Source organism: Cucurbita maxima, unplaced genomic scaffold (assembly GCF_002738345.1).
Source record: "Cucurbita maxima cultivar Rimu unplaced genomic scaffold, Cmax_1.0 Cma_Scf00020, whole genome shotgun sequence".
NCBI classification, from domain to species: domain Eukaryota; kingdom Viridiplantae; phylum Streptophyta; class Magnoliopsida; order Cucurbitales; family Cucurbitaceae; genus Cucurbita; species Cucurbita maxima.
This window is the reverse complement of record NW_019272036.1, coordinates 2167874-2177883: the sequence shown is the minus strand read 5'-3', so window position 1 is coordinate 2177883 and position 10010 is coordinate 2167874. Positions and strand designations below refer to the sequence as shown.

The 10010-nt window shown below is 37.8% G+C and overlaps 1 protein-coding gene across 1 annotated transcript; it reads left to right on the top strand.

The window, feature by feature from the left end:
• Positions 1-563: 563 nt before the first annotated feature.
• Positions 564-6224, top strand: LOC111494171 (homeobox-leucine zipper protein ANTHOCYANINLESS 2-like). The gene is made up of 9 exons (XM_023144046.1): positions 564-1407; positions 1497-1714; positions 1795-1912; positions 2016-2702; positions 2780-2881; positions 2961-3176; positions 4071-4245; positions 4329-4696; positions 5132-6224. Exons 1-9 carry the CDS (start codon positions 1180-1182, stop codon positions 5537-5539), a joined length of 2520 nt encoding a protein of 839 aa, XP_022999814.1. The 5' UTR covers positions 564-1179; the 3' UTR covers positions 5540-6224.
• The last annotated feature ends 3786 nt before the right edge of the window (positions 6225-10010 follow it).

Genomic DNA, 10010 nt, shown 5'->3' with positions numbered 1-10010 from the left:
AAATTATAAATACGTGTCTTCAACTTTTAAGATCTATGAGTAGTATTTTAAATTTTTTGTAATATTAAGGACAAAAATTATAGTTAAATGGGAGTTTTTTATTTCTAGTTCATCGACAATGTAAAATTAACCCAATTGTTCAAGTATTAATTTTAGCAACAAAAACATCTTATTAAATAATAAATCCAACCCCATCCAATCGTAACTTTTTTGGGTTGAGTTGGTTCGAAGGGTTAAATAAAAGTATAATTGAAGAGAGGGGATGATAATAATTAAAATTTACATGTTAAATTAAAAATGATTTTGAAGAGAGGTGGGTAATAATAATTAAAAAAAAATTATATGGACAAGTTGTATGGATGGGGTGGATTTTTAGTCGTGATGGTGTTGAATGTTAATGGATGTATGTTGAAATTTTGGAGGGTGAAAAAAGAAGAAAGAAAATTGGGAAATTTAGGAAAGAGTAACATAATTTAGGGAAGAGATTGGTACAAAAATTTGGAGTTCACAAAGTGAGAGAAATGGAAATTGCATTGTAACATCAAATTTCTTTCTTCTTCTTCATCCTTTCTTTCTCTGCCATTCACAGACTTTGGGGAAGGGAGATTGAGAGTCAACCGCACCCCGCCTTTTCTTTTTTGGACCCTTCTGTTTCTAAGGCTTCCAATACTCCACATATTCAGTTTTATCTGTTCTCTCTCTCTCCCTCCCTCTCTCTCTACAAGTCTTAAAAAGAAAACAAAAACCAAAAATCCTGCCCCCATTTCTCTCCCTCTCTTCTTTTTTCTTTTTTGGATTCTCCAAGTTTTCTGCTACCTTGAAATGGGGTATTTAGAAGGTTTTTGAACATGCACAGAGACACCCACCATTAACAAGGGTTCTTGAGCTTCTTCTTCTTCTTTTTTATTTTTGAAGAGAGAGAGAGGAGGAGGAGGAGGAGGAGGAAGGAATAGCAGAAGGGTTTTCTTGTTTTTGCCATTTTGCCCTCTCTCTCGTCTTCTTACTGCTTTTGATTTTGTGGGTCTGTGTTTTTTGCTTCTGGGTTTTTGAGGAATGGCTTCGTTTCACTGATTTCTCTGCATTTGGGCTGAGTTCTTTGTTGATTTTGGATAAGACCCACATAACGGTAGCGAGTGGAAGAAGGGAAACAAAAGGGAAGTGTTATTGAAGCTTTGATTGATGAGTTTTGGGGGTTTTCTTGACGGCGGCGGTGGAGGAAGCGGTGGTGCTCGAATCGTAGCCGATTTATCTTACGTCAACAACAACACCACTGCTTCCAATAATAACCCCACCGGCGGTATCCCTGGTGGCGGAATTATGCCATCTGGTGCAGTCGCTCCGCCGCGCCTTATAACTCAATCTCTCACCAAATCCATGTTCAACTCCCCCGGACTCTCTCTCGCTCTTGTAACTCACTTTCCCCCTCGTTTCTTCTTCGTTTTATTTCGTTTCGATTAATCTGTGTGTGAGTTCTAATGGGTTTTAAAATCCCTCAGACGAACCTGGACGGCGGGCAAGGGGATTTGGCTGCCCGACTACCCGAGGGTTTCGAGCACAATGTTGGGAGAAGAGGCAGAGACGAAGAGCACGAGAGTAGATCTGGAAGTGACAACATGGACGGCGGCTCCGGCGACGACCAAGACGCCGCCGACAATCCTCCGAGGAAGAAGCGTTACCACCGACACACTCCTCAGCAAATCCAAGAGCTCGAATCGTACGCTTGTTGTTTTTTTCGTTCTTTTAATTTCTTCTTTCTTCTTCAATCCGTTTTTGAACCTGTTTTTGTTTTGTTAGTGTTTTTAAAGAGTGCCCTCATCCTGATGAGAAGCAACGGCTCGAGTTGAGTCGGAGGCTGTGCTTAGAAACCAGGCAAGTTAAGTTTTGGTTCCAAAATCGTCGGACCCAGATGAAGGTAATTGATGAACTGCACCATTTTGTTTTGTACGAAGTTGTTGGGTTCTTCATTTTTTTGTTGTTTTACTTTGGATTATGAGTGTTTTTATGTTTTGGAGCAGACCCAATTGGAACGCCATGAGAATACTTTGCTTAGACAGGAGAATGATAAGCTTAGAGCTGAGAATATGTCGATTCGAGATGCCATGAGGAATCCGATCTGTTCAAACTGTGGTGGTCCGGCAATTATCGGAGAGATTTCGCTGGAAGAGCAGCAGTTAAGGATCGAGAATGCTCGTTTGAAGGATGAGTTGGACCGAGTTTGCACGCTAGCTGGGAAATTCCTTGGAAGACCGATTTCGTCCTTGGCTAACTCCATTGCACCTCCATTGCCAAGCTCGAGTTTGGAACTGGGAGTTGGGAGTAATGGATTTGGGAGTTTGACCATGGCGACGTCGATGCCTATTGGACCGGACTTTGGAGGCGGGTTGTCCGGTAATCTGTCTGTTGTTCAGCCACCTGTGAGGCCAACACCAGGGATGGGGCTCGATCGGTCGGTGGAGCGATCTATGCTACTCGAGCTTGCTTTGGCTGCCATGGATGAATTGGTTAAAATGGCTCAGACTGATGAGTCTCTTTGGATTGGGAGCTTGGAAGGTGGAAGAGAAATACTGAACCAGGAAGAATACATGAGGACATTCACTCCTTGCATCGGCATGAAACCTAACGGTTTCGTTACCGAGGCCTCGAGAGAAACTGGCATGGTGATTATCAACAGCCTTGCGCTCGTCGAGACATTGATGGACGCGGTAAACATCTAAAAACGAATATCTAATAAACAATCCTAACGGTTTTGTTCCTGATTTCTGATTCGAAACTTATGCAGAATCGATGGGCAGAGATGTTTCCATGTATGATTGCTCGAACGACAACCACCGATGTGATCTCCAGTGGCATGGGCGGAACAAGGAATGGTGCACTTCAACTGGTAAGATATAGAATTTGCAGACTCTACCTCTTTCTTTCACAGTTCATAAAACACCATAATTGGTTTTGTTTAATCACAGATGCATGCCGAGCTTCAAGTCCTCTCACCGTTAGTACCCGTCCGGGAAGTCAATTTTCTGCGGTTTTGCAAGCAGCACGCCGAAGGGGTTTGGGCTGTCGTCGACCTATCGGTGGATGCCATGCGAGAGACTCCAACCAGTGGTTCCTCATTCATCAACTGCAGAAGGCTTCCTTCTGGGTGTGTCGTTCAAGACATGCCCAATGGATATTCCAAGGTAAACAAAAAAAAAACATCATAATTTCTTCATGGGATTACGAAAATTAAATGTTCTTTCCATGAAATCTTCCATCCAAGAAGCCATTTTACTCAGGAGATCAAAATTCAAAGCCACTTCCATTTCCCACAAGTCAACAAGACTTCAATAGTATAGTGATTATTCACCATAATCACTAATCTGTCAGAAAAAAAAAACACAATATTTTAGAATCTGAAGCTTCCAAAATAATGCAATAAGTCATTGGGATTCTTCAAATTATCTAGAACTTGAGATTTCAACATCTGGGTTTGGTTAATTTCGATTAAAATAACGTTTGGAAATCGAGGTTCTTGTTTTATTACACAAATTTCTGTGCCTCGAGCTCATTAAACTCTATATTTATCCATATAAATAGTGGGGAGTTTGGTTGATTAGTTGAATAAAAGCTAAGGCATTTTGATGTTTCTATTCGAATCTAATTTGGAGCCTACTTTTGTTACTTCGATTATGGTGTGTTTGGTTTTTTTATGAACTGGTTCCAGCCATTGTCATGTGTCGGTGTCTTTTTTTTTTAGTCAAACTCTTATCACTCTTTTCTGTTTTGTTTTCTTTTGCTTGGTTTTTTCTTGCTTTTGCCTTTTGGACTCTCTCTCTCTATCTCTCTCCTCATACCATTTTTTCAACCCATTTCTTTAATTTGATTCCTTTGTTTTTGTTCCAAATAATCATTTCTGACTTTTTACTTCTTACAGAAAATTTTGTTTTTTAGTCAATCTGCTGCTGAGATCATGCTTTGACTTGATGAACATATTATTATGCGAATCAAATTTAAGATTAAGGTTTATTTTAGATGTAGATGTCAAAAAAAACTATATAGTATATTTAGTATATGATGTACGATTATTGGAGCAGGTTACGTGGGTGGAACATGCGGAGTACGATGATAGCCAAGTTCATCAGCTATACCGACCGCTTCTCAGCTCTGGTATGGGATTTGGAGCGCAACGGTGGGTTGCTATCCTTCAACGACAATGCGAGTGTCTCGCTATCCTCATGTCGTCTGCTGTACCTGTTCGAGATCACACTGGTATCATTGTCTTTGCGTTTGGTGACTATTGATGATATTAGAAGTAAAAGTTGTTGAATTTTGTGAATGTTTTGCTGCTGTAGCGATAACTGCAGGTGGGCGACGTAGTATGCTGAAGCTTGCACAACGAATGACAGCAAACTTCTGTGCGGGTGTGTGTGCATCAACGGTGCATAAATGGAACAAGCTGAATGCTGGTAGTGTGGATGAGGACGTACGTGTCATGACACGAAAGAGCGTCGACGATCCTGGGGAACCACCAGGCATTGTGTTGAGTGCTGCTACGTCGGTTTGGCTACCGTTATCACCTCAACGACTCTTCGACTTTCTCCGGGACGAACGATTGAGGAGCGAATGGGACATCCTATCCAACGGCGGCCCCATGCAGGAGATGGCCCATATAGCCAAAGGGCAAGATCATGGCAACTGCGTCTCTCTATTAAGAGCCAGCGTATTATTTCTCTCTCTCTCTCTATATATATATACACGCACATATATATATATATATAAGTATATTTATTTTGAATTCCAAATGATGCCTTTTTCCATAACGCATGTGCCCCTGAGTTGTAGATGTGTATCATTTGTGGGGATCAGAGGGTCGACTTTGGAAATTGGAAGTATCCATGAGGACATTTTTTTTACAGAGCTACTTTTGTTTGTTTATGTAGCTTCTCATGATGAAAAAACAAAAAAAAAGTCAACATAAAGGCAAAAACAATATAAGTTGTCAATTTCTCTTCTGAATTCTGACCCACTTTTCCTTTTTCTTTTTCATTTGATCCATTTTCCCCATCTATTTCATGCAAAATCATGTTATAAAGTTACCTTTTTTTTTTTTTTTCTCTGGTTTTGACTTGTAAACTCTGGTGGGGGTAACACACAGGCTATGAATGCGAACCAGAGCAGTATGTTGATTCTACAAGAGACTTGCATAGATGCGGCTGGGTCCCTTGTGGTGTACGCGCCGGTGGATATTCCGGCTATGCACGTCGTGATGAACGGCGGCGATTCGGCATATGTGGCGCTTCTGCCATCTGGGTTTGCTATAGTACCTGACGGGGCGGTGAGTCGAGGGCTGACAACGACGAACGGCAGCAGTCCAAGTGGCGGGGATGGGCCACAGAGCCAGAGAGTGACAGGCGGTGGTGGGTCCCTCCTGACCGTCGCGTTTCAAATACTCGTGAATAGCCTCCCTACAGCCAAGCTCACCGTGGAATCCGTTGAAACGGTCAATAATCTCATCTCTTGCACCGTTCAAAAGATCAAGGCCGCTCTTCAATGTGAAACCTAATGCCTCACTCCTCACGTGACTCCCCCACGTGCTGTTGGGTTTATTTATTTTTTTTTAGGATTTAATCAAAAAAAAAAAAAAACCTTATTTTACTTCTTTAACCCCCTCCCAAGTAATTCCTTTATTATTGTTATTATTATTATTACTATTATTATTAGAGATGTCAAGGGTGTGAAAGAAAAAGAAAAAGAAAATGAGATGTAATGGTGGGTGAAGTGGTGGGGGTAATTGAGTCAAGAACGAACCGCGCGTGTTAGTCACCGAGTCAGTGACTCGGGAAAGAGAAAAAAAAAGGGTTTTTCTTTTGAACTTATATATATATAGTAGTGGTGGTGGTTCGGGTATTGACTCAAGTCTACCCTCTCGAGTTCAAGTTTTCCGATGAAGAAGAAAAAGGGTGTTTTGTTATGTTATGTATTTGAATTTTTCCCTCTTGATTTCATGTAATCTGTAATCTTCCCAATCTTTGGTTGTGTATTTTCAATATATTATCTTTTCTTTTCTCAAAAACTTGAGTTAAATCAAGTTCATTATATTTATGGAGAGTGGAGTTACGCGCCGCCGGTGGAGGTGGGGCTGGGATGTCAGATCTGTTTGGGTTGTAATAAAGGTGGTGGCAGAAGCTGTTGGGAGAAAGTGTAACTTTCATTTAATGTCAAGATTTTCGGCTTGTTGTGACAGCCAATTGAGGATGGACACGTGGTGGATAGACAGTCGGGGATTGATGATGACGATGACGACGACCAACGGCGTTTCTAAGAGGGGTGAGAGTGACGTTTTTTTTTTGTCCGTAGGGTTTTTGGACGGAGACTCTGGCGGATTGGACGTCTAATCTCTGGGATTACGGGACCGTAGGATTGAATATTGACAGGAATCCTGGGACTAATTTTTTTTTTACTTCCCTTTCATTCCATTGTAAACTTGACCAAACGGGGAGATAAAAATACAAGTGGTGAAAAATGGATGGATGGGTTAAATCGTCTTGGACTTTATTTATTTATTATGAGAATTAAAATAATATAAATGAGTACCCGTAGTTTTAGTCATTTTTTACTATGCCACTTGACTCTTTTTCTTTTCGAATCCTTTGTTCGACATTTAAAGATTTACTAATTTATTGACACGACTAACTTTAGGACATGACTCTGATACCATATTAGATGAACACGACTCTCCACAATGTAGGATATTGTCCACTATGAACATGCCTCTTATACGAGAGATATAAAGAACGAATCTACACAAAAGTATGATATTGTTTTTATTGTTTACTTTGAGCATACGCATCTATAACCTTGATTTTGGTTTTTATCAAAAAGGTTACATGTCAATAAAAATAGTGTTCCAACATGTTAACTGTAACAGCCCAAACCCACAGGTAGCAAATATTGTCCTCTTTGAGCTCAAGGTTTTTAAAACACGTATGATAGGGAGAAGTTTCCACCTTTATATAGAATGTTTCGTTCCTCTCTCTAATTGTTGTGAGATCTCACACTAACGACTCATTTGTAGTTAAGAAAAATGACTCGAAAGGTATATGAACTCGAGCTAGGGTTTATACTGGAATGAAAGTAGGTTGAGGAGAAGAAATGGAAAAAGGTTGAAGTGAATGAAGATGAAAAGGAAATGTGTAAAGTTGATAAATATATTGAATAATTGAAAGGATTTGGAATAAGGTCTCCATCCTGCCTCCCAATTAGTACAAGAAAGCCTACACGTGAGCCTTCAAACAAATAAGGGTATAAAAAGAAAAGAAAAAAAGAAGTAAGGACCAAAATGAAATAAATTTAAATTCACTAATCATTACACATAATAAGGTTAATATATATACCTAAATTATTAATGGGTCCCTCTCATCTCTATTTTTATTTTTAGGTCTAATAATTTAAAAAAAATATATATATATATATATATATATATTTATACATGAAGCCCGTTGTGTTGGATTTAAATAATTGAACTCAATCCAACCCATAAATTTAATTTTATGTTTTTCATAAAAGTATTTATTTTCAAATATTTGATTGAATTTTGCAATTTAATTTCGACATTTATTTTGAAAAAAATTACGTTTATGTAAAAGGTGGTTGGAAAATAAATAATAAAAAAATAATTATGTATATTTTAAAATTAAATTCATAAATTTATTATTTGAATTTCCAATTTGTTTGGTCGAAAGTAAAAATATAATACCATGGGTTGAGCTATATTTAAATTATTAAAAAAAAAAAATTTAAAAAGAAATTGAAAAATCCCAAAAACGATAGAGCAACAACCCTAGATCTAGCCACCATATTAAACCATAATATATATTTGATATCATTTCAAAAATAGGCTTTTTATTATTATTGCAAACTCCTCCAATAATTTCATATAATTCTGGAGAGAGAGAGGAGAAAATAATGCATAGAAATTAGTGAAGAGAGTGAAACAAAAACTTTGGGTTGTCCAACTCCAATCAAAACAATCAATACCACATTTGTCAAAGAAGAAGACCGTCGTCGGTTGGCCCACCGCCGCCCCCCACCCTCCCATGCCGGTGGCAGACGTTGGGTCCACCGCCATCCTCAATCATTTGCCCTCTCCCTTTTCAACCTCCTCTCACCGGACCTCCTCTGCCGGTGCCGTCCTCTATTATCAACTTTTAAATTTATAAATCAAATATTATTTTTCTTTTAGCATCTTGGTTGACTTTGCTATACCGACAACTTTTTGTATTTATGATCCTCTTTTTCATACTAATTTATATCTTTTTTAAAAAAATAATTTTGTAATTAAATTAATTTACATCATTTGACTGATCTTATTGATTATTAAAAAAAAAAAAAAAAAAAAAGATGTGCTTAGAGAATCTTCTTGATTTCTGTTTTTTTTTTTTTAAATTATACTTTTAATTCTTAAAAGTTTGTACTCTGATTTTTAATGTTTTTTAAAAATTGTTTTCAGTCCCTAGAAATTTTTTATAAATTATAGGTCCAGTCTTTGTCTTTCTAGATTTGGCCCTTTGACTTCAGAGTTATGACTCTTTTAATTATTTAAATATAAAAAATCATTTGTATATAGTTTACACATATTATTTGAAATGTAGCAAAAATAAATAATTATTTAAATAGATGAATTAGCATAATGTGACACTACGAAAATGTAAAGTAAATTGAGGGACTTAAACCATTCAAAATGGGGTTAACCAGCCTATGAACCTGTATAAGACCGACAAACCAACTTATAATTAAGGATGTTCATGGGTCGTGTTAGAAAATATTTTAGATCAATCTAAAAGTTTAGGTTGGTTGGACTGGTAACCCAACCCAACTCCCTACTTTTATATGTTAGGTTTGGGTTGGGTTGTCTTCATAAATCTAAGGGTGTTTTAAACTAAAATTTCAATTCACATGAGACATCATCCACAAACAATTCAAAACTCATATTAAATAAATATGAGATCAAAAATGAAAATCAACCGAATATAGCTCATTATTTAATTAGAAGTACACTTACTAAAAGCTTGTTCGGTTGAGAATCTTCTATAAATATCTCGATAGATCATTTTCTTCATCAAATCCTTAGCCATGGAAGAAAATGACCTAAAAGCCCTAGTCGAAATCTCAGATCTTCTCTACGAAAAACCTCAATGACCTTTGTCGTAGAGTCGCCATAGAATGGAGAAAATCCCGCCAACATTGTGTAGAGAATCACACCAGCGCACCACATATCGACTTTCTTATCATACCCTATCCTCTTAAAACCTCAGGCACAATGTAATAAGGTGTTTCGATGAAGAGGAGAGTAAGAGAATCATGATATGATTATGATACGACATGTGATTTGTTAGACGAACACGACTCTCCACAATGGTATGATATTGTCCACTTTGAGCATAAGCTCTCATGGCTTTGCTTTGGGCTTCCCAAAAGGCCTCATACCAATGAAGAGTGTATTATTAGATTATAAACCCATGACCATTCCCTACATTAGCCGATGTGGGACTTTCATCATCCAACATGATTAACGGACGTACATATGTTATCATATGGTATGAAAATAATATGATATGATATGTATATGATGAAAATTGTTACGTTTGGAAGCATGAAACGTTATTATATGACTTACTTATGTAATCTGAATGTTTATGATATGATTGACATGCAAAATGACAAATTAACATGAAATACAACCTCAAAATATGCATGAAAGAGGAATATCCCTATTCTTTTACGATAGTACGGACACCTACATAGGTAGGTGAACATTCGTTATGTTTATCATTGTCGTCCATATTCGTAAGGGGTGTCTGGCAGACACAGCTCCAAAGAATGCTCGCCCATATGATAGGGTCTCATTCATGAAATTATATGTGTTTGCACATTTAACTTCATGACCGCCATACTCACATGTATGGACCGTGTGTATGAAATTGTATGTGTTTTGCATATTTAACACCAATAGACTGTACATGCATTTCTTAAAA

Bases quoted from the DNA above. Each gene is read 5' to 3' on its own strand.
- LOC111494171 (XM_023144046.1), top strand. From the start codon at position 1,180: ATGAGTTTTGGGGGTTTTCTTGACGGCGGCGGTGGAGGAAGCGGTGGT. The intron at 1,913-2,015 runs GTAATTGATGAA...GTTTTGGAGCAG, and splicing joins ATCGTCGGACCCAGATGAAG to ACCCAATTGGAACGCCATGA. The intron at 2,882-2,960 runs GTAAGATATAGA...GTTTAATCACAG, and splicing joins GGAATGGTGCACTTCAACTG to ATGCATGCCGAGCTTCAAGT.